A 22,425-nucleotide genomic window follows, 5' to 3' on the forward strand; every position below is an offset into this window, starting at 1 on the left:
ATGCACAGAAATTTGGATGTAGTGTACAATGGGTGGAGTGCACAGGAAGGTAAATAATAGGAGCAGGAGAATCGTGGAGGTTTGATCTCCATCAACATACTACCCTCTAGTAGACATATTCATAATTACGATCTAAATCGAGTATTGAGGTAAGGTAAGTTCCATTCTTAAAAACCCCCCTCAGACAAGGTCCCAGTGCCTAAGGTAGAGTCGGCAGGTCGCACTTGCAGTCGTGCCTTCATTGGGTCCTTAGGAATAACAGTCCGGGAAGTCACGACCTCCGAGCGTACAAACTATACACAACATACGTAGTTTTCATTTCTCCAAATAAACTTCAACAAAACAAAGTCCCTTGTAGCTCAATAGCCTGCAGCCATCAATACACCGTTCTTCTGAGCGTCATTATAATGAGTGATAAGCAATCGGTATGTCTCATATCCTGCTTCACGGCCGGTTACAGAACTTGTGCATAGGCATTGATTGACTGCCAGCTTTATTAACCAAGCCTCTGTCTTGCACAGCTTATGAACTGATTCTCTCAAAAACATCCGATATGCCTTTACACCAGTGTTACCGCGCTCGTACGATCAATGCCTCAATTTCAACTCTTTACTTTATTCCTCCGCCATAACGGCGGCATCCAGAGCTCTATTCGTCGCGGCACCTTCCACTGTTCTCTCTTCTCACTTCTCGCATCTCGAGTCATACTGTTGGGATACACCATAGCATGATGTCGATCTCACAAGCCCTGTCAGAGCACACAGCGCGGTTTACTATTACGCACCATGTGCACAAGAAAAATGGCTGAAGGCAACGGTACCGTGCAATTGATCATCTATGAAAGCAAATAAAGCAAGTTACTGAAATGAAGGATTGACCACCGCCCCAGTTTTCGATATCTCCTCACCAATCTGGCCGTCACTCCTCTCCCTTCGTATATTCAGTATCAGGCCATCGCGGTTCCTCCTCTACGCTATGCATTGCAGTATAGTACCCAATGCATAGCGAGTGGATGAGAAATTACTTTCCATTACCTGTGGGTTTGTGTTAGCAATATGCCCAATCAGAGAAACACTGATTCTGCAGCATGAACAAGTGTTCGCTGCAGCGATACCATGACACGGCGGAAGGCGTTCAACCACATAATATGTGAGCCATCATTCAGGGCGCCGCGGGACACGCAAGAGAAAACAGGAAGAAATCTTCAACTCACTGGGGTCCCTGGGCCAGGGGCTCGGAGTGGGAGGAGGAGGCGGAGGTGTTCTCCCAAAGTTGGCGCAAACAGCGTGTTCGGTTGAAAAAGCCATAGTTGCTTCACTGTTTTTTGTTGGAGAAAGCTGAAGGGGCTTTGACTTTGAGTTAAAGAGAAAATGCGGGATTGAATGCAGAAGGTAAACTTGTTTACACCTGTGTGCGAACTGTCTTGATGAGCTGGGAAGAAGAGAAGGAATCCACGGCGTAAGTGCAGCCTCTTATACTTGACTTGTGTCGGACAAACTCATTGCTTCCATCATTAGCTTTCCAGAAGAAGTCCAAGCATAAGAACATCCTGAGGAAGTATCAAAGAGAACCTCGGGGCGCTACAAGCTGTACAACCCCCGAAATGAGGCGATTCATTGTTGTTCAAGGTTGTTTCTTTGCGCCATGTTGTCGTCAGCTTTCCACTTCGACTACATTCGCCGTATGCAAGTTACCGCTTGCTTAACCTCTGAAGCAAGACGACAAGACAAGGCCGTACTGTAAGTCGACATTCCGTTGCCTATTGTGGAAACAACTATTGTTGGACAAGACACGGTTCAGGAGTCAAAGCTATCCGAATATGGGTCCTGTGTATGTATTGACGCGAACTGTAGGACAGCGAGGCCAGTTCGAGAGCAGTGAAACCGTTTCAATGTCCAGTTATAGACTCGTATTCCTGTTCAAGTTGACTGAATCTCGTGTTCAAGAACCACCATCAAGGCATCGCCGAGTTGACCCTACTGGACCAACTCGATCTCAACCCTAAGCTTGGCGATGTCCTCAGACTAATGTCATTCCGCAGGCATAGTTGGACTCTGTCCAACCATATGTCGAGTTTCTTGCTTCGCCAATGAGTTTGGGTTGCGCAAACCATGTAACGCTCGCGGCACAAAGAGAAGGGTTCTGTGTACAGGGGTTTGGCCATAACCTTTGCCTTTGCTGCAAGAGGAAGAGGTAGGTACAAGGGTACCGTAGAGGTTGTATTGGGTCTGTTGAGACAGGATTAAGTATTTCGTTAAAAATGATTGGTCCCATGGGGCTGGATCCAACGCATATGAACGTCTACAACCGTTTGGACACAGCGACGGATAGCTACAGTAATGTCGAAGGTCCCGAATGATTTACGTCCAGGCTCGCAAGTAATGCGTATCTTGTGGCCAGTCGGAAAGCTGGTTTGAGGTATGTACTCCTCAAATGTATAATGTAGAGAGGCACAGCATCATGTAAACTATGCTAAAAGTAGAGACGCGCCGGAGACACACAAAAATGTGGTGATGCCGGATCAACAAGTGCCTGGTGTTGATCCATTTAAGGCGCAGGATCTTCGACACACAGTACACGAAGGTCCTATACCAGTCTTGTTCAAGATTATGCATTTGCTGTGTGGCGGCAAGAGTTCAGTTCAGAGATAATTCAGTAGGCAATTGACGTATCGGAGCTTCTGCTGGATCGGGGAGACAATTGAAACGTGTCTCTCGACGCAGTATGACAGCAGAAGATGGTCCTGTCCCTCTTGCACTGAATATGACCGACTCCGAGTATAAAGACATCGAGGCCGGTTGATTTTATCGTGCGTAAAAAGTGTATGGAGGAGAAAAGAGAAATTCGCGGCTGGGACAAGGTGTAGTAGCTTAGCTCTAGCAGGGGCACCTCAGGCCGCTTGTCTCGTGTCACGTGCAGTGTGGATCTGTGTACCCCTACCACGACCTACCTCTTTAAAAACTCTTCTTCTCACATCAACTCAATCCAAACTTCTACAACAACGCCTCATTTTTTCTTTGTTTGGCCTCAGCTTCGCCTCTCCGAGGTTCAGAGGCAACTTTTGCCATTCCGATGTGACATCCTCGGCTTCAATTTCTCTTGCTCTCACTCGCTCACGGTCAACGCCGATGAAGCGCCCGTTCTGTGTTCAGCTCATCAAGTCTCGGCTTCGGACTTGATATTCATTCATGCAATGCAGGATGCAGTCCTCCTCGAAAGATGTTGAACGCCCTAATGACGAGACACTGCTCTAAGCAAAAGAGCTAAAAGAGAGTCTCGCGTTTGCCAGTTTGTTTTCGAGGCTGGTTTGGTGTGACGATGTCTCACCGTTGCTTTGCTACTACTCATGCTTTGCTTTACGACTTACCTATCTCTACAGCACTTTCTTTGATTGTTCTTCAAAGTCCGCTCAGCGGCACCCACGAATTGCCTACACCTCGCGCTTTCAATGCGCATGTGTGTCAACTTTATTTTTATCGTTCGTAGTGGGAGATCAAAACCACGGTCTAGACAACCGGTCCGCTCCACCCTGATACCATAGAAGCAGTGTGGCATCAGGACTAAAATCGGGCAAACATACTGAGCGTGAATAAATGTCTTGTATTTTCACATGTTTTTGAGTGACCAGTGACTCGAGGCAGGGCGTCGTCGGACGCTGCACGAGGCGTTACACGCAATGTCTCGCCCGTCATTAGAAATATTGTTGGCTCATGTCATGCCATGGCATGCCATGCTGAGTATTGATGCTACCATAAGCTTCGAACGAAAACATGCTTTCTCGAGCTCACTCCGAGACACTCATGTTACTCTAAACTTGCACAGATATGGCTCTTTCAGCCTCGTGCCGTCTGCATGTCCCCTCGGTTATATGATTCAAGAATCTAATGCCCCATATAGGGCGTTCGTGTCCCATAAACCGTTATACCAAGCAAAGCCTCGCATGCGCCATGTCTTTGAAAACAACGGTGATGGCCATATTTCGCCGTTCTGTCAGCACATGTCTCGGACAAATAGCCTCCCCTCAGACAAGGTCCTCGAAAATGCTTCTCTCGTCCTGGAACGATATGAGAAACCTGGCCACGAGGCGTCCTGTATACAATGTCTGCGGATCCATAGGGAAAGGATGAGTCGAAGTATTGGGTATCATGTCGGTGGCTGCTAGAAACTGGAGCTCTTGCCCTGAGGTGAAACAGACAATAATTAGCGTTTGTGACTCTTTCCAGAACACCACTTGTCAGTCCGTTAGCAGGGTCTGAGGTCGCACTTACAGCTGTCGCCGAACAATAGTTCTCGCAGTTGAGCCGAGAACCTCTCAGCCGGTCCGTCCAGCTCGCCCTTTTCGGCAAAGCTGCTGTCAAGCACAGGGTTGAAACCTTTCGAGTTGGCCTCCTTGCTGTGCGTCTGATAGACTTGGTGGAACTGGTACGCGAACTGCTTGAAAGGCATGTTCTCAACCTCGGCACAGGTATTCAGCGCGAGGCTTCTTTCGTACTCCGGTCTGGCGCTATTTCTCATGTTGATCTCGTTCTGCGCGAGCACAAACGTGTCAGCTGCCGTCTCTACAGCCTCCATGAAGAGGCAGAGGACGAGAAAGGCGGCGGTGCAGGGTGCCCACTCGCGTCGGGACTTGGGCTTGAGAGATCGGTTGAAGAGCTCGAATAGTGATTGTACCTCGCGATGCATCAGCTCGTCTACGATGGACTTGATCTGTCGTGCGAGGACTCGTGGGGTGACATAGTTGGGGCCCTGCTCGATCATACCGACGGATCGAAGGGAGTCGGTCGTCTGTTGGGTGAGGCACAGCTGTCTTGTCATGATGTAATGCATACAGTAGATCGACAAGGCACGCTTGACCATGAGAGACTATAGTATGACTGTCAGCTCGGTTAATGATACGTCTCGCAAGGTTTCACTCACCTCGGTCTCGTCAGCATACTCTTTGACGATCCGCAGCAGTTTCGCCGGTAGGTATGTGCTTGTGATGCTATCTGTGACCTGGGCGATGAATTCTGGTTCGTTCAGGAGGTCTTGGATGTATCTCTTGGTCCGTTTCCTGAGGTTGTCCCTGTCCGCAGACTTCTCAAGGTCGATACCAAGGTTGGCTGCCTTGTTGGCCCTCAGCTCAACCTTGTTCTGTCCCAAGTTGTGTAGCTGCCAATGATTCTGCACCTCGGCGTTGGTAGGGGTGAAGAACTTGGCTTGCAAGGCCAACACTGTGCTGAATCGGGGTCCCGAGAATAGTTCAACGGAGCACACCTGCTCTACCCCTTGAATATGGAAACCCGCAATGTTCTCCCTAGTGAACTTGGCCATCTCTTTGCTTTCCAGATGACCGCGAATGTATACGGGAAATAGAATGGTTACGAAGTCACTGAACTGCCAGCAGACAACTTGAGGAACTTGAACCATTAGTTTCTTGCAGCTCTTGCACGGACGTTCCAGGTCACATTTGACCTTGCGACTGTGGCAGCAGAAACAAGCACCCTGTCTTCTAACTTGCAGCGCATTTTCTTTTGTAGCGTTTGCCAAAGGCCCTTTACGTCCTCGCTGACTTGTCCGGTTCATAGCTTCGAAGCATTCGAACGGGTTTTCGCGACCAGCATGGGCTGAGATGGAGTTAGGAGTCACAATGACAAACTTGCCAGACTGTTCTGTCTTCTTCTTCTTCTCGACCTTCCCGACTTTCACCTTTCGAATCGGTATCGATACCGGAGACTTGCTACCGCCGGGGCTTGCTTTCGAACTGTTCATCGAGCTCGGAGAGTAATTGCTCACGGGTGATGGAGAGTTGTTGAAGTCATCCATGATGAAGATAGCATCATTACCCCTTGTGTTCGTAGGGTTCCATGGCGGGACATTGGGGTCAGACTGTAGTGGCTGTTGCATGTTAAAGTTGACTTGGGGTACCTGAACCTGTTCGTTCGCGTCTATCGAGAACATGTCGGCTGTGAAGTTTTGCATGAGAGCCATGTCTGCAGTAGCATCAGTACCCTGCCCTTGAGGGGAGGCCGTCCTCCGCTTCAGCATACCATTCAAGCCCTGAGGTTGGAACTGGTTCGTAGTTTGCTGTGAGAAGAGATACTGCTGCGGTGTCAAGAAGTCTTGCGGCTGAGTGAATCCACCATCTGCTGTGGAAGCAAATATGTCCGTATTGGTATTGCTTGCTTGAGGCTGGAACGAAGAGGCATTGGCGGCAAAGAATGCACTTGGGTCCATCTCTTCTAGTAACAGGGGAGAAGCAGCTGTTGGTGAGGGTGTGTTTCCAAGCATGAAAGGTGACGAGTTATTCGCAGCGGTATATGGTGGAGGAGTGTTGCCGGCAGCATATGGCGAGGGAGTATTGCCTGGCATGAATGGAGATGGCGTTCCATGGACATTTCCAACCATGGCGAAGCTTCCTAGGCTTCCACTGGCAGGATCAGAAAGAAACCCGAGGGATGACGGGCCAGATCCCGCTGCTGTGTAGTCGATGTACTGCCATGATTCGTCGTCGGGGACAGACTCGAATTCGTAGGAGGATGAGGAGTTCGGTGACGGGCGGGAGTGTACGGAAGCCATTTTGACAGGTGTTCTTTATAGCATCAAAGGATATGTGCTGTTGTTTTGATAGATATAGCTTTGAATGTAGATATTGCTTGGTGATGGTCAGGCCAGAGGTGGGATGAGATGATGAGGATTAATAGTCCAGACAATGAGATTGAAGGTATATACGGTGAAGTTGGGTCCGTCAAATGAGATTGGATACCACTCCTTCACTCTTTTTTATGTTGGAGTTCGTCAAATGTCGTGGTTTTGATCGTTACTCAGTGAGTGAATCCTACCTAGTTCTTCAAGTTGTGTCCACTACCACTTTCACTTTTTCAGCGCGGGAGAGAGCGCGAGATATAAGTCAAGAGAAACGCACTCTTACCAAAGCCAGGCCGAAAGAAAGAAATAAGCAAACAAATAGAAAGAGGAATAAGAAAAGTCAAGTCGTCTGCTTCACTTTTCCCTCTCGGTCAACATACTCGGACGTCTCAACACTTCTCACGCTAAACCAAAACAGCTACCGAGGCTCTGGTACTTTTATCTTCTATGTAGCTGACATACTATTTCAAAGTATCTCAGAGTGCAGGGTAAGGCCTATCGCAACCAGTCATTCATGCACATGCTCAGCTGCACTATTCCCAAACAAGTACTCAGTCAAGTGATGGATTTGTATGTATGTGTTTTCGCAGATAGATAGTGCATCTTCTTTGCTTTGGCTGTCAGCTGGTCAGTAGAACGAGTCTAGCATACAAGTGCGAGCTGTCATTCGAGATCGTACAGCAGCAATGGTAGCATTATCGATCTGTGTCTGTGACTCTCCGATTGGTACGTACGATTTCGTGCATCACAGCATGAAGAAGGCCTCAAGCCATTGTATGGTGTTGGAGCCTCAATATCAGATGACATGTGGCCTCGAAAGCTTCACCATATTCCAGTGATCTCGATAACGCCATGGTTCACATGAATATTCCATGTCGATTCCGGATGAATCGCAATTGAAGTTCTGGCATGGCATGTATAGACACACAATGAATGTTTAGCTACCCTAGGACAAGAAGGTGAATCGTGAGCTAGCTACCATGCTAAGGTTGTAATATAGAACATCTTCATTCATGGTGGGTTTCACTGAAACGGCCAAGAACAATGCCAGATTATACGTACCATACCAGGTCATATTGTATTCGTAATACATGCCGTCTTGAAACCATATCTCCATCATCTCGTCCCGAAGCGCCCGTCAGCCTCCAAAGACCACCGTTGCTAGATTCCCAATCCTCACAAGGATCACACGCCCAATACGTGCCCAATGATCAGCAGTGAAAATAAAGTTGAGATGCCTGCTCCCGAGAGATCATCATCATCACGGCCTTCACCCCCCAAATCGTAATCCATGCCAACCCAACCGATGCCCAACAACACCACCCTCATCCCCGTCACCCAACGCCACCAACGGTTGAAATGACAGGCGTGATGTGCCATGAGCTCTTGAAATCATCTGCTGATACCTCAAATACACAGTGATTTCATCATCGTGAGTCCTGTCTGTTCTGTATTGGAGCACTCTTCTTCAAATCGATTTAAAAAACGATAAGTATAAACATGTGCTAGAAACCAAAAAGCACGAGAAAAAAAGCATGACTCGTTCATATGCGAAACAAAATTCCAGAGAAAACAAAGTGCTATAAAATAAACTCCAACACGCTCAGACATTAGCCTCCCAACCAGATAGACGGTTGCTGGGAAGGGCTGGTGCGAACCTGGCACGCCGGCCCCCTATGATCCCTAGAGAGCATCGTCCGCATATGATAAACATTATCGTCCACAATGTCAAATTGTGCTTGTGGCCCCAAACCCTTTCTGCCTGGGCCACATCCCTGTTTCTGATTCGTGCCGTTGTCGTCACCGGCAGGCATCATGCCTCCTGTTGTAGGAGAGCATATAAACGTATATCATTAGAGTCGATCGCTTTGAAGACTCGTGTGCTCAAGCTTGGATTCTTAAGCTCGGTACCGCGCTGCGGCACGATCCTGGATCTGCTTGTCTGTAGAAACGTATAGTCGGTCTAGGTAGTCCATAGCCGACGCATCCTTCAGGATCTTGGCTACCTGAATACCGGCCGAGATCAGCTGAAGGATGTTGCGGTCGTCCTTGAGAGGGCGACTCTGGTGCTTAGCGGCGTGTCTCATCTCGAGTGAGTTCTCGAGAATGGTGACAAACTGCTTGATCTGCCCATTGTAGAGCACTCGCGCTGGGATGCGTCGCTTCGTTGCGAGACGCTTGAGGAGGTAAACCCACTCGGTCCATTCTCGATCCTGAGGTCGCTCAACAGGCCTCATGTCCTGGGTGAGAGGAATCGGAAACTGGTACTTGGCAACGAAATCATATGCGCATTGCGAAAGACGGTCATTGACCTGGCTCAAAACACTGTCCTGCTCTTGAACATGGAGGTTCGTAGGTAGGTGAGGAAGCTCACGTTCCTGCATAGCAATGACATCGGGAGGTGGTCGCTGCAAGAATTGATGAGGACCGTCAAACTCGTCACGGTTTGAGGGACGTCTTTGCGATCGACCTTTGCCAGATGACTTTGACTTTCCCCCAGGAGCAGAGTTGCTCATCCCATTTTCCAGGGAGTAGTCGGACAGGTTAGGCGATGCGATGATATCGTCCACCGAGTCGGTAGGTGAGTATCGATCATGGTTCTCCCAGGACTGAGAGGTTGCTCCCTTGTATGAGCCATGGACGACAGGCTTTCCGTATGATCCTGAAGCAGGACGGGCGCCGTATGATGGAGCAGCGGGATAGGCTGACTCGGGTCGCGACATATGGCCGCCAGTCCCAATGGGCAGACCGCCAGCTAGGTTATAGTTGCTAGCTGAGTAGTTGACACTTGAAGCGGCCGATGTTACTAATGAGTCCGAGCTGGTATTGTTCCGAGAAGTACCATACCTTTGTGCTGAGTAAAAGCCATTGTCGAAACTGCCATGTACCGAGGGATCGGTAAATGAGCTACGCGATGAATTAGCCAACCATGATCCTTTCATAGGTACGGAGACGGTCAGCAGAGGGGGGGCGGGAGGAATGCTATCTCACCTGCGAGTTGGATTCCAGGGACTGTTGGACATTGTTGAAGACTTGTAGGCATGATCTGGTTGTGCCATAGTGTACTGGCTCATCATTGTAAAAACCGCAAATAAGTGTTAATTTGGACGAGACCTGACGAGACTTGCGGCTGATAAAGAAAGAATCCACCGGCGTGAAGAAGCAACAGAATGGATCCGCGTTCCCAAGTCCACGCCTTGGGTTCCAATTAAAAAAAAAAAAAGAGAGAGAGAACAAGACAGACTACCGGTAAACCGATGTTAATGGAGATGAGCAGCGGACAGCTTGTACACTATGGGTCCCTTTGGGTCTTGAGGGGTCCCTTGGGCAGTGAATGATCCTGGGCCTATGTTCTTTTTGTTCCAAAAGACAGGCTGGGCTCTTCTCCAGGGTCACCCACGACGGTTGACTAGGGTTTTCCTTTTTTTGATGGCGATGAAATTCCCTGGGTCCTGGGTCCTGGGTCCTGGGTCCTGGGTTCTGGGTCCTCCTGCTGGGCTGGGCTGGGCTGGACTGGGTTGGCGGCTGTACAGTAGAATGTAACTTGTAGGCGGTGTGACCTGTGTGTCCTGTGGTCTGTGGTAAGGTATGTGGTCCAGGCAGATGGATCACTCTGAGATGGCCGTTTCTAGGAAGAGCAGGAAAAAAAAAGAAACTAGGTAAACTTCGCGGGACGATAGTGAAGAAGCACCAAGACAGTAGTGCAAGATCCTTGGAGGCGCTTCTGGGCGAACCAGTTGCAGGTGAAGCTGTTGAACAAGCTGATCTGAACCGAACTGGTACAGAACTAGAAGAGAATCTGGAGGATTGAAGCTCGGAATGGGGACGATTTATGTTCGTCCGTGAGGCGGCAAGGGATCAAGGTAAGGTACAGACAGAGACGGGGACGACGCATGTCATGAAGCGAAACCCTTGTCGTGAGAGATGGATGGCGATGGAAAAAGCGATGCCCCATTCACTAGCGAGTGACTTGGTTAGTCTACTAAGTTAGTCGAGTTGAGTAATGAGTACTGTACCTAGCCTACCTAAGCCTGCCTGTAGTAAGTAGTGCGCTGTAGTGGTAGTGGGCAGTGACAAGGACCAGGCGTCAAGCAAGTCAGTGATGAGATGGCCCAAAATCAATCCTTTTTCTGCTAAGATTTGCAGTAGAATTCGCCCCAGAATTCCATTCCTTTAATGTTTTGGAGGGTGTCAATCCGGCGATTCGGAGGTTCTTGGTTGGTGGGCGATAAGTTGATTGAACCTAACTTTGTACATTAATACCTGAAGAGAGTCAATTTGATTAATAGTTATCGGCAAATTTCTTGACTTTTTGGATGGCGCAAGCAACCTAACTACCAAGCGAAACGAACCCACGAGCGAACCCTGTCTCTGATCCAAAGCCGGCCAGGGTCAGTGACGTCTTGTGTGCCAGTTTAACCATTATACATTCAGCATGAAATACCTTACCTATCCCACGACGATACCTACTGTACATATTGTGTAGCCAGAGAACCGAGTAGTGAGTGGAGAGGTATCGTCGGTGGGAGTACTGATACTGAGTGCCGGGTTACCCCAGAGTGCCTAACAAAGTATACCGGAAAAGTCACTGCTTCGGCCGTGACAAATTGAGAGCGACTGGGTGACCGAGTACATTGGTATTGGGCGCTCAAGCATTGTTGCCCAAGCAAGCGAGGCGCGTTGGCATCCATCCATCCATCCATCCATCCATCCATCGCTGGCTGACCTCATGAAAGAGTGACAGAGTGAGTGCTGTATTGTGTATGTATGTAGGTAAGGTACTGTACTGTATGTACGAACAGGGTAGTACCTGGAACCGTTGAGAAGCGGTCAATCAATATCAACCAACTATGGGACTCGATAGACGGTTAGAGACTAACGTTCAGCGTCCAGGTCAGGCACCAAGGTGTGTTGTCTTGCGTATGTAAGTGAACCCGACAGGGCTTCGATTGATGCCCACTGACCACCTCTATCTTGAATCACGGGACGGGAGCCCAAGCGACGGCGGGCAATGCATCGATGGTTGGGTATTGACTTTTGAGTTTGTTTGGGCTCCGTTCCTTGTTTGTTTCTGCTCAGGATGCTGATACTGTAGCCATACATACACAACTTGACCCCCACCAACTCATCGATCAATTGACTGCCTGCCGCCAGACCACCCTCGGCAAGGCGGAATTGTTGAATCTGGGGGTTGATCGTTGATAGGGCGGTTGGTGATTGGGTCTGAGTTGTTAATAGAGGAACGATATGGACAAAGGCTGACAGTATTTGACCAACTGCGGTCATCATGGACCATCATCATCAGTCACAGCCATTGCCTCTGTGATTCTTGGGTAAATGCCATCTCCTCGCTCAGTGAATTACACCGCACCTTCACGCATACATAGAACAAGAAGACCTCGGTTCAGAAGAGGGCGACACAGTGGTCTGACGCTGATGCACACGCCAACAACCTACAACGTCAATAGTTACTCCACTAGCCCTGTCGTGGCCCTTGAAGCTCGTAGCATCTCTCGGCAGCTGGCAACGGGACGAAGAAAGGGTCTGCCCGCCTCAACCGGCCGAGTTCAGCTCTGTTGATTGTGAGGCGGATGTACGTATGTACCAAGTCTGTGGATGAAAGATATCGGATAAATTCTCGGTTCTGGATTCCACAACCTCAAAGGCTGAGAGGGATTAGATATTGACCGCCTCGTGGACAGCGGCATCTGCTCATATCGATTCCCCATATTCCATTAGCCGAAGCAGGGCTGTCCACTGGAAAGATGCCAGATCATTAGTTAGCATGACATGCGCAAATGCATGTGACCCGATCTGCGGCACGTTCCATGTCAATTCAATTGTCGCTTGTTTGATTGACGTGGAGGAGATGAGGTGGCACAGCCGAAGTGTACGACAACGTCTTTTATCATGCCGACTTTTCTCAGCCACTCAGAATAACCTTATTCTTTCGACGAGTCGGTAAATTCTTTTCTTCTTTCTTATTTTCCTCGGCTTTGCTCAAAACACTGACTCTCCCGCGTCCGCGTCCCTGCATCGCAATCGCTCGCCTTGCTGCTGATCAGTATCACCACAGGCTCAATCAGGATTTCGGCCCATCCCCTCGAACTAGCTCAGCTCTGATAAATGACAGACTTTGTTCCGCTTGCCTTCTCAATCACTGATAGGCCACTGAATTCCTCAATCTTTTTCTGGATACGACATGGCGAGCTTCGACTGTTTCACCCATCATCCTCAATGCCCTGGACTCATCTAGCCCTAGGCTTTCAACACACCAGCCTCTCTTGTTCCAGATATCTAAGGTAATTTCAGGACACGAGACAACCTCCCTTGCTGAGAAGACAAACTGCGTCATTATCTCTCCTGTCTAAGGCTGAACAAGACCGTCTCTCCCGCCGCCGCTTACTAGCACGTGGTCCATGGCTGAAAGAACACGAGCTATTCTCGAGGTACCAGGCGTTCGTCAATGCAGTCTCCCCTGTTGACATCTGGAAAAGGCCCAAAATAGACATTGATCCCCACACTTTGTCCACTAACAGTTGAGCGAGAGACACTTTAACAGTCAGCTCCGAGAGGCGGGCCCCCACACCGACGCCTCAACCGCTCCGCTCCGAGTTGGAGATTCGGCCGCTTTCGGTATCGCGAGAACCTCCTTTGCTATTTCGTGGTACGAGACAATGAAAGAGCAACTGCCAGCGGGGAGTGATTGGCTTGTATAGAGAATCGCCTCCTTTCAGGGGTTGTCGAGTCGGTTTCGTGTTACTCCATGCCATTGGGTCGTATGCTGAGTGCGACATCCTAATCTTCGTGTTTATTTCCAACGGCCGAACGTTATCCCAAAGATTGAGCCATCATTATCATCTTGCCCTTGTCGCGATGAGGCTACGATTTGGAATAGCTGTCGCCGTGCGTATTATATGTGACGTAGCAGCTTCTCAAGGACGTAAAGTCTAGGTCCACCAGAATAACGAGACATTTTATTCCAGCCCATTTTCTCTCCAGGCGGCCGACTTTTCTCTCAGTATGGCCTCACTGATCTCATCAACCCCGGGCAAAATTGAAGCCTCTACGGGTTTTGTGAACAAGCCCCCGCCACTGGGGACCTAGCGAGTCATGGGGCTAAGAGAATCAGTGATATTTGATTGGGTAGAGACCCTGCAGCCTTCGTCTAGGAAAACGAGCTTTGCTCCCTTGAAATCTATTTGGGGATATCCCGCCTACTGGCGTGGATTGTATCGGGCAAAGGCTGGCCCTCAATACGAAGGAACTCTTGAATTGCCTGCCTCTGTTTTCTTTGAACCGTGCCAGCCGTGCTTCAAGACCACGCTTCTCGTGGGATATTTCCTCTCGACTGCCCCCGAGTCATTGGCGAGGCGTCTGGTGATATACGGAGCCTACATTAGCAACATGTAGACGAAGCCACTTTTGTCCATAATCAGTCCCAGAAAAGATATACCGCATAGCCACTGAGGAATGCCAAGATACCATCATGGCACCGCCAAAGGACAAAGAACGAAAGAGAAAGTTTCATCGGAGAAGCAAAAACGGATGCACTCGATGCAAGGCCAGGCATGTGAGGTGCGACGAGCAAAAGCCGCTTTGGTATGTTAAACTTCCCGGTCTTACTCGTGGAACAATCGATACTTTCCCCTCGTTTCCTCGTCGTTGCTGCAAGGCTACGCGAGGCTCCGACGTGGGATAGACGAGCTTTGCATAAGGCTCCGGTCGGTTGAGTCGTAAGCCTTGTAGGACTGACTAACAAATATTGCCAACACAGCACCAATTGCCTTCAGACGGGGAGTGAATGCATATACCCGACTCCAGAACAACCGCTCCCATCCAATGATTCGTCGCCTTCACCATCATCGTCGTCCAGCAGTGTTGCTCTGGGGAGCTTTGGGTCCCAAATGGCACTTACCGAGTCAGCGGCACCGGCATCGCCAGGGATGAGCAATGCCCTCAACAACTACGTTGGAGGCTCCTTCGATGCTCTCCCAGAGCACTCCAAGCGCCTTCTGCGACATTGTGAGTCACTTTACTGTGAGAAATACTCGTCCCACAGGGCTAACGTTTTGCACCAGTTTCACAGTACACGGTTTGGGGCTCGAGACCTGTTGCTCGGGAGCTAGAATCTTCAGCGTGCGTCAACCCGGTAGTTGGGTCGACATGACCTGCTAAACACCTTGAACTGACAGCCTGCTAGTATACAAAAATCATTCGAGAACCCTGGCTACATGCACATGTGCCTCATGCTATCGGCATGTCAGTGGGCATGGGTTACCGGTTCGATGGACGAGGTCAGGATCCCATTCCTGTATCATAAAGCAGCAACCTATCAATTCGCGAGAGAACAACTCCAAAGTCCTGAATTGGCGCAGAGCGGAGACACTATGTTGGCTATATCTGCGCTTGCGCTGACTGAGGTATGGATACCCTTGGTTAATGATCCGACCCGCTAGTCGATCATCACTAACAATCTGTGATCCAGGGCGCGATAGGAGAACTGGACGCCTCCTCAAGACACTTGAAGGGTATACAATCCGCCGTGAAGGAGTGGAATAGGGTTGTCGATCCAGTACCGACGTTGCCCCAGAGAATGCTCAAGATGTTAGTTCTATTGAGGGGTCATAGTGCTAACAATGATGTTTGCTGACCTTTGTTCAGGGTTGGAGAAGGACTACGAACCGGAAAAGCAGGCCAGCTCGTGAACGTGCCCGAATACCAACCAACCTTTATGGCTCTCCTATTTGCGTCGATATGGGATATCACAGCACTGCCGCCACGCGAAGCTCCGAGATATGGCTGGTGGGAAGATCTCGAAACACCAGCGGCCAGACTTTGGCAAAATCATACCAGAGACCTCAACCTCAACTATGAGATTTCAAGAGGTTTCAGTGCGAGTCAATATGTACCACGGATCTTGAACGGCGACCCTAAAAGTAGCCGAACAAGTTTCATAGCGACCTTCTTCTATCTTTGTTCTGAGCTGGGCGACAGATACTTCGACGTAACCATGATCGACTGGCTCCTTGAACAACTCATAGACGATGTTAATGCAGGCGAAGAACATCTGAGGATGAGTGAATGGACACAGTCACTATGGTTATTTTGCGTACTGTTTGGAGCGTCCATAGCGTTCACTGGCCGGGCCAATAATGTAACCGAAGAAAGACAACTGAGCAAATGGCGAGGCGTTTACGGCGACAAAATGAAACTGGCCAGTCGAGAGCTGGGAATCAAAAGCTGGCAGTCGGCCCGGGCGATGCTGGCTGAGGTGGTGGGAGGGATAGACGGCGAATTAGAAAAGGGTCTAGAGGAGTTATGGAATGAGGGGATATCAGGAGAGACATCGGGCGAGAGCAGTGCAAGTCCAGCAGTGGTAGAGCTGTCAGAATCCGACTAAGCCATGGATGCCTCGTCACCTTGACTGAGTTGGCGTCTGACTGCTTGAAGATAGAGTGGGAGCAAGCCAGGTGATGCGTGGATGCGAGCTGTCACATATTTCTGGTGTTGGCATATCGTGGTTCAAGGCCAATGAGAGGGGTCGATGAAATACCCGGAAGATAGACATCGGTTGGGCTGACGGTAGAATGAGAGGACATCAACTCATAGAATACATAGAGTTTTCCCTGGAGGAAGAGATGAAATTTAGATAAGTTAGTAGGTAAGGTAGGTAGGTAGTGTTCAACAAGCGACTCAAAGAACCGCAGACGATAATAATGGAAAGCTGAAACGGTTACACCATCACGTGGAGTTGCGGGCCGCTTCCCGTTTTCTCCTTCCCTTCTATTGTTCCTTCTAGCAACTTTCCCAGGAAGGAAATACGGGGAATGGACGGGGTGGAGGGAAAGGAAGGCACGGAACGACGCTCCCGTTGAAGAAGGGAAGGAAGTACAGAGTACTCCGTACGGTATGGTAAACTCAAAATCGCGGGTGGCTCGGACTTATCAGGGTCCATCAATCAAACATCAACCACACATCGAGTCGAGATGATTTTGCCTGGACTTCCTCTCCTTTCTACCTATGCTCACCTTTGCCAGTGAGTATCGGCAGACGCCGGCCTGGTCAGTGTTTCCAGCGACAATGGTTCATCACCAACCATTTCCGGGACTGGGCCATCTTATGACTTGATTACTTGGGCTTGTCGTCTCACCATCTTTTCTCATTCTGTCATTGCGCCTCAGCCGCCTGATTTTGCATTTGCATGTGCATTTCACACACTCTTGACCGCAGTTGTGTGTCATATGCATGCCACGAGCGATTCGCTGGCCCATCCTGTAGCCCGCTCTCATCATTCTAAAGGGCGTCCAAGACCTGCTGAAAACAGACCAAGGCCTGCCCAGCCTGATGCGGTCTGCTACATGAGCAATCACAGGACGTAGATAAAGCACCTGGGTGATAAGCGGCATGCTCGGTGTGCCGTCTGTTGCATATAGGCTCACAGTATGTATCATGTGGCCTGGTTGGCAATGGTTGCTCTGTTTTATCCACCCATGCCGACTTGGCCGCAGCTTGAGAGTAAAGGAGGGTCACTTCTGACAATAGCGCAGCGGGCCGCGGCCACGAAGACATGGCCAAACTATGACAGGGACGAGAATGACAGAGTTTCTCGTTGACTCGCGAGTTGGGAATCCTCGAGGCTGTGGTGGAAGTGATCGTCAGGAGCCCGGCCCTGAGATACTTTGCGGTCCAATACGGAGGCTGCTGTATCCGACACTAGTTTTCATCCCAAGGACGAATGCCTCAATGATCATCCTCAGTAATTAATATCGCTCGCAACACAGGCGAGATGACCATATGGACGCAATCTCGGCCAACCTCTCATTTTCTCTTCCGTCGACCATGTTTCCTCACATCTTTTCGCACCGCATTCGTGTTTAACTTGGTTTTGCGCTCACGCAGATGCAGTGATGCGTTGTCCAACAGCCATTATCCCTTCCTCTCATAGGTTAATGCTAGGTGATAGGATGCGGACCAGGTCTTATCTCCACCCTGACCCATCCTAAATCAGGGAAGTTAACCAGTCGCTCGTCGCGTTGGCCCATCCTTTCTCTGCTGATCCTTGCAATAGTCCTACACACCGGTTTCTGCACTCTGAAATCACAAACGCCAACTCACTCCTGCGACCAGACAATGGCCGCGTTTTGCGGCAGTTACATGGATAGTGGAACCCTGTCGTGGTAACAGGTCAGGCTTCTATGACAATAAAACCCGCAGGATCCCTCGTTGCCCAATCTCTCTCTTCTGCTCCTCAATTTTCCTGCCCAACTCTCGCCTCTTACTACCCAACCAAGCACTCCGTCTCATCCTTCATAGACTACCAAGCCTTTCTTACCCTTCTTTCTCATACACAACTATCAAAGTTTTCAATCTTCCACCTGGAATTGAAAGCAACCCAATCAGCCCAAGGATCCATCCTGTCGCGCAACAACACCAACAACTCGACAGATTGCCACTGGTCTCAACGTGCAAGACAACGTCCTAACGTTGTTTGCTGATCCACGAGCTCAATTTTGCTCTCCATTCCGAGGATACAATGACCGTTACACTGGTGACACAGCCTGCTACTATGCACGCGTTCAAGAACTCTGACCTCGATGAGGTTCACTCGTTGTCCAGGTACTGTTTTTCTTACTCTTCCCTGGGAGGTTCGCGTTTGTTTTTCAATCATGTTGCTCGCAAATCATGTACACCGACAATCTTGCTTCACTCTGTCCAAGGATACCAAACCAGGAAACTCTATTCAACTCTCGACCCAAGGACATTTCCCGGAACATCTTTTTCTGGATCTCAAAGGACCTTGATATACCCATGGATGATGACGACAACAAGCCTGGACTCACATTGACTGGATCTGTCCGCCCGGACATGAAACAATATTATTATACACTGGCCGTGAGCCTCGTGAGTATTGCCCGCTTTCAAATTGAATCAGCAGCTCTTCGACCGGAGAACAAACCTGGACTATTCATGAACCACAAGGATTTCTCCGGATATTAGGAGTCGACCCAAGGACAATATGGACCTTTTCCTCTGATCCCGTTTCTGGATATGGACCTTTCATATGCGGATGGTATTTCGACAGGACATCACACGACCTACTGAATTTCGCCTGGACTCTGCTCCTTCTGTACCGCTTAGCGGTGTTAGACATCAAGGTAGCATCTGGCTTAATGGCCTGCAATCCAATTTGATTGCTTCTTCGTGCAGCCGCACTGGACTTACATTCATGGACACCAATAATGCTTTCTACTGGACGTTCTTTCTGCTGGACCACAATGGATACCGAGGATCTCATTGTTCTGCTCAATCGACACTGGAATTCCAACATCGACAATACATGATGCTATACCAACTTGTTTTTCTGCGAATACTTAGATTGAAGGCCTGGACTTTACGACAACACGTTAAACACTCTCAACATGCCACTGGAACACTGCCGGATTCGATGTGATTTGATTACTGTATTGACGACCTTGCCCTGGCTACAACAATAATCCATGGATCACCCAAAGGATCTCGACAGAACGCAAGATCTAATCCTAGGTTATGCTTCACACTGTCATACTTGGTCTGTAAACTAATACCACGTCAACCTCGTCTCGAATGCTAACCTAGTAACAGATTCAAAGTTGATTCCGAGTCATGACTTCAGTCTTGTTGTTTCATTTTTGCTTTTATTTGCTTTCACATTGCGAAGAACGGGACACTGACCCTTCCCCAGCGATTATAGCTACTCTCAGCCAACATTGGCCCCCAACACTGGACTCTTTTCTTTTTCTTCTCAAACAGAACCATCAGCGGACCTGTTGACAGGTTCGTCATGGGCCACGACAGTAGAAGGACCACAGAACTTTCAAGATTTCTCAGACAACGGATCCGCCCATTCCGGAGAAGCCGAGGAGTTCATTTTCACATCTGGCCATGCTACGCCCCGAGGAACCAGGGTGCCTTCCCAAGGAAACTGGTCCACATCCAGGACTACCGCTTCTGTGACCCAAGGTGGACAAGCCATGTCCAGGGTGAGCTCAAGCAGGTCTAGCGGCTCTTCGCTGTCACAATCATCACATCTGTCCAACATGGACTTCACAGGTAATGCTTCCGCTCTTCAGACTGGAACCCAGACCGGTGCTACCCTGCATGGAATTGATACTTGCCTCCTGGACCCTACCGATGGTATCACGAACCAGATGTACTGGCCCGGCTACTCCCTTGACGGTGGATTGAACGGTGATGCCACCTTTTCTCTTCCCGATGCCAACCCTCTGCATGTTGTTCCCTCTCACATGCAGCTCGGCCCTGATGTTTCCCTGGTCGAGAACTCTCCTCCCAGCCCTTGGGACTGCTTCTCTAGCTCTATCTCTCGATCATCTTCTCCCAACACTATTGAGGATTTGTGGTTCCCTAACCAGAGCCCAAACTCATCTCCTGAGATTCAGTGCCAGTCACCAAGGTACGTAGCCCCTAACCGCATAGTTACCCCTGATCCGGTTTCTTACCAAGTCGACTGTTCTAGCCTGGACCGGAATATCCCTGTGATCTCTGAAGATGCCAACGGAAAATCCATGCCCACATTCGACGAGCTTCCTGCTGCCACCTCTGCCTTCACTGGTCCACGACGACAAAACAGCGATGGTGAGTCCGCTCGGGACCATGACCTATACAAGAAGGCCGCTCCATACGAGGATGGACTTTACCACTGCCCATGGGAAGGACAACCAAGCTGCAACCACCGACCCGAGAAACTCAAGTGCAACTACGAGTAAGAAATCAGAAGCTCAACTACTGGGATAATGTATACTGACTGAGCTAGCAAATTCGTGGACTCTCACTTGAAACCCTACCGCTGCAAGGCTGAGTCGTGCGAGGGCGCCCGCTTCTCGTCGACTGCGTGCCTCCTCCGCCATGAACGTGAGGCCCACGGACTCCATGGTCATGGCGACAAGCCTTTCCTTTGTGTTTATGAGGGCTGTGAGCGTGCCGTTCCTGGAAATGGATTCCCTCGCCAGTGGAACTTGCGTGACCACATGAAACGTGTTCACAACGACCACGGAAGCTCCAGCGGCTCACCTACGAGTGGATCTGCTCAGCCTGCCAAGGGACGTAAGCGCAAGACTGAGACTGCCGAGGCTCAGACTACCCACAGCCGCAAGGCGACTGTCAAGTCAATGCCTCCTCCCCCGGAGCCCAAGGAGAACATGACCCAGCCCCTTATTGATCAGTGGATGGAGCACCGCAAGGCTGTGGAGAGCCTCATGCGAAACCTTATCAAGCCTGAGGACACACAGAACCTCCAGCACATCGGAACTCTCCAGAACCGCCTGAGTTCCATGGTGAAGCTCACCAACGACCTCAATGCCATCAACAACCCAGGGAACACTCTGGTTGGCACTGGCTGAATGATTTGTAAGTGGTTGTCTGGACGTATATGCCTGGGTCAAACTAACCATCTTTCAGACATGCGAGTCTTGTCTGCTACCGAAAACAAACCAAAATTGATTTGTGCAAGTGCACAGGCAGAGAAAAGAAGTCCGTCTAATATAGAGACAAATTCTGAATCTCGAAGACGTCCCAAGGACCGGGCAATGATGCCACAGATCTACGGCAGAAGGACATGTCCAGCCGAGTAGACTCTTTCCTAGGAACGAATGCACTGCATTATCACCGGAATTCATCATGCCAAGGATAAGGACCACGGATGTCAACCCAAGGATTGCGCTATCGCTGCGCCAGGATGATAACGGAGTCCCTGTTACGGGAGAAACACCAAGGACTTTAAGGTCGAGCCGAGAAGGAAAAGGGGGACGTCGCGAGAATAAAAACAAAAACACTGATCATTCTGACATGAGTTTGATACAGATTTCACAGAGAGCAAGTACAACAACAACAACAACAACAACAACAACAACAACAACAACAACAACAACAACAACAACAACAACAACAACAACAACAACAACAACAACAACAACAACAACAACAACAACAACAACAACAACAACAACAACAACAACAACAACAACAACAACAACAACAACAACAACAACAACAACAACAACAACAACAACAACAACAACAACAACAACAACAACAACAACAACAACAACAACAACAACAACAACAACAACAACAACAACAACAACAACAACAACAACAACAACAACAACAACAACAACAACAACAACAACAACAACAACAACAACAACAACAACAACAACAACAACAACAACAACAACAACAACAACAACAACAACAACAACAACAACAACAACAACAACAACAACAACAACAACAACAACAACAACAACAACAACAACAACAACAACAACAACAACAACAACAACAACAACAACAACAACAACAACAACAACAACAACAACAACAACAACAACAACAACAACAACAACAACAACAACAACAACAACAACAACAACAACAACAACAACAGATGGCCCTTGACAACAGGAAAGGGTAGCAGATTTAGACACTTTGTTTGGGAGGAATTTTGATATTGATAGCATCACTGCAGATAGGATTTGAGTTCAATCAAGTTTGTTTTTGAGAATAGTCTGGTAACATGCGGGTGTAACTGTAAACGCTTTTGAGAATGGCCTGACATGGTTATCGTGTATGGGTCGACAGTATTCATGGCCCGACTAAGTGACATTGTTAGATGGATTAGGGCCTTTTTCAGATCCATGTACATGCTTTCAAGGTCCTAGATTCATTGCAGATACATCGTAACCGTAGATGCGATGAAAGGGCGAGAAACAAGTCAAGATCAGCGGTGAAACCTGT

At 49.1% G+C, this 22,425-nt stretch overlaps 4 protein-coding genes across 4 annotated transcripts; 2 read left to right on the forward strand and 2 right to left on the reverse strand.

Moving 5' to 3' along the window:
* Positions 1-4,021: 4,021 nt before the first annotated feature.
* Positions 4,022-6,558, reverse strand: FSUBG_584 (uncharacterized protein; the record flags this gene model as incomplete). The annotated part of the gene is made up of 3 exons (XM_036683979.1): positions 4,022-4,179; positions 4,269-4,863; positions 4,918-6,558. The coding sequence occupies 3 exons, from the start codon at positions 6,556-6,558 to the stop codon at positions 4,022-4,024; spliced, it is 2,394 nt and encodes a 797-aa protein (XP_036544107.1).
* Positions 6,559-8,525: 1,967 nt separating this feature from the next.
* On the reverse strand, positions 8,526-9,704 carry FSUBG_585 (uncharacterized protein; the record flags this gene model as incomplete). The annotated part of the gene is made up of 2 exons (XM_036683990.1): positions 8,526-9,534; positions 9,619-9,704. The coding sequence occupies 2 exons, from the start codon at positions 9,702-9,704 to the stop codon at positions 8,526-8,528; spliced, it is 1,095 nt and encodes a 364-aa protein (XP_036544108.1).
* A 4,830-nt stretch (positions 9,705-14,534) lies between these two features.
* FSUBG_586 (uncharacterized protein) lies at positions 14,535-16,030 on the forward strand (the record flags this gene model as incomplete). Its single annotated transcript, XM_036684001.1, has 5 exons — positions 14,535-14,652; positions 14,709-14,766; positions 14,831-15,050; positions 15,116-15,234; positions 15,292-16,030. 5 exons carry the CDS (start codon positions 14,535-14,537, stop codon positions 16,028-16,030), a joined length of 1,254 nt encoding a protein of 417 aa, XP_036544109.1.
* A 2,282-nt stretch (positions 16,031-18,312) lies between these two features.
* FSUBG_587 (uncharacterized protein) lies at positions 18,313-22,136 on the forward strand (the record flags this gene model as incomplete). The annotated part of the gene is made up of 6 exons (XM_036684012.1): positions 18,313-18,531; positions 18,713-19,077; positions 19,352-20,389; positions 20,441-21,011; positions 21,085-21,097; positions 21,487-22,136. The coding sequence occupies 6 exons, from the start codon at positions 18,313-18,315 to the stop codon at positions 22,134-22,136; spliced, it is 2,856 nt and encodes a 951-aa protein (XP_036544110.1).
* Positions 22,137-22,425: the final 289 nt, after the last annotated feature.

The sequence above is a fragment of the Fusarium subglutinans genome (assembly GCF_013396075.1).
Source record: "Fusarium subglutinans strain NRRL 66333 chromosome Unknown NRRL66333_c0000002, whole genome shotgun sequence".
NCBI classification, from domain to species: Eukaryota; Fungi; Ascomycota; class Sordariomycetes; order Hypocreales; family Nectriaceae; genus Fusarium; species Fusarium subglutinans.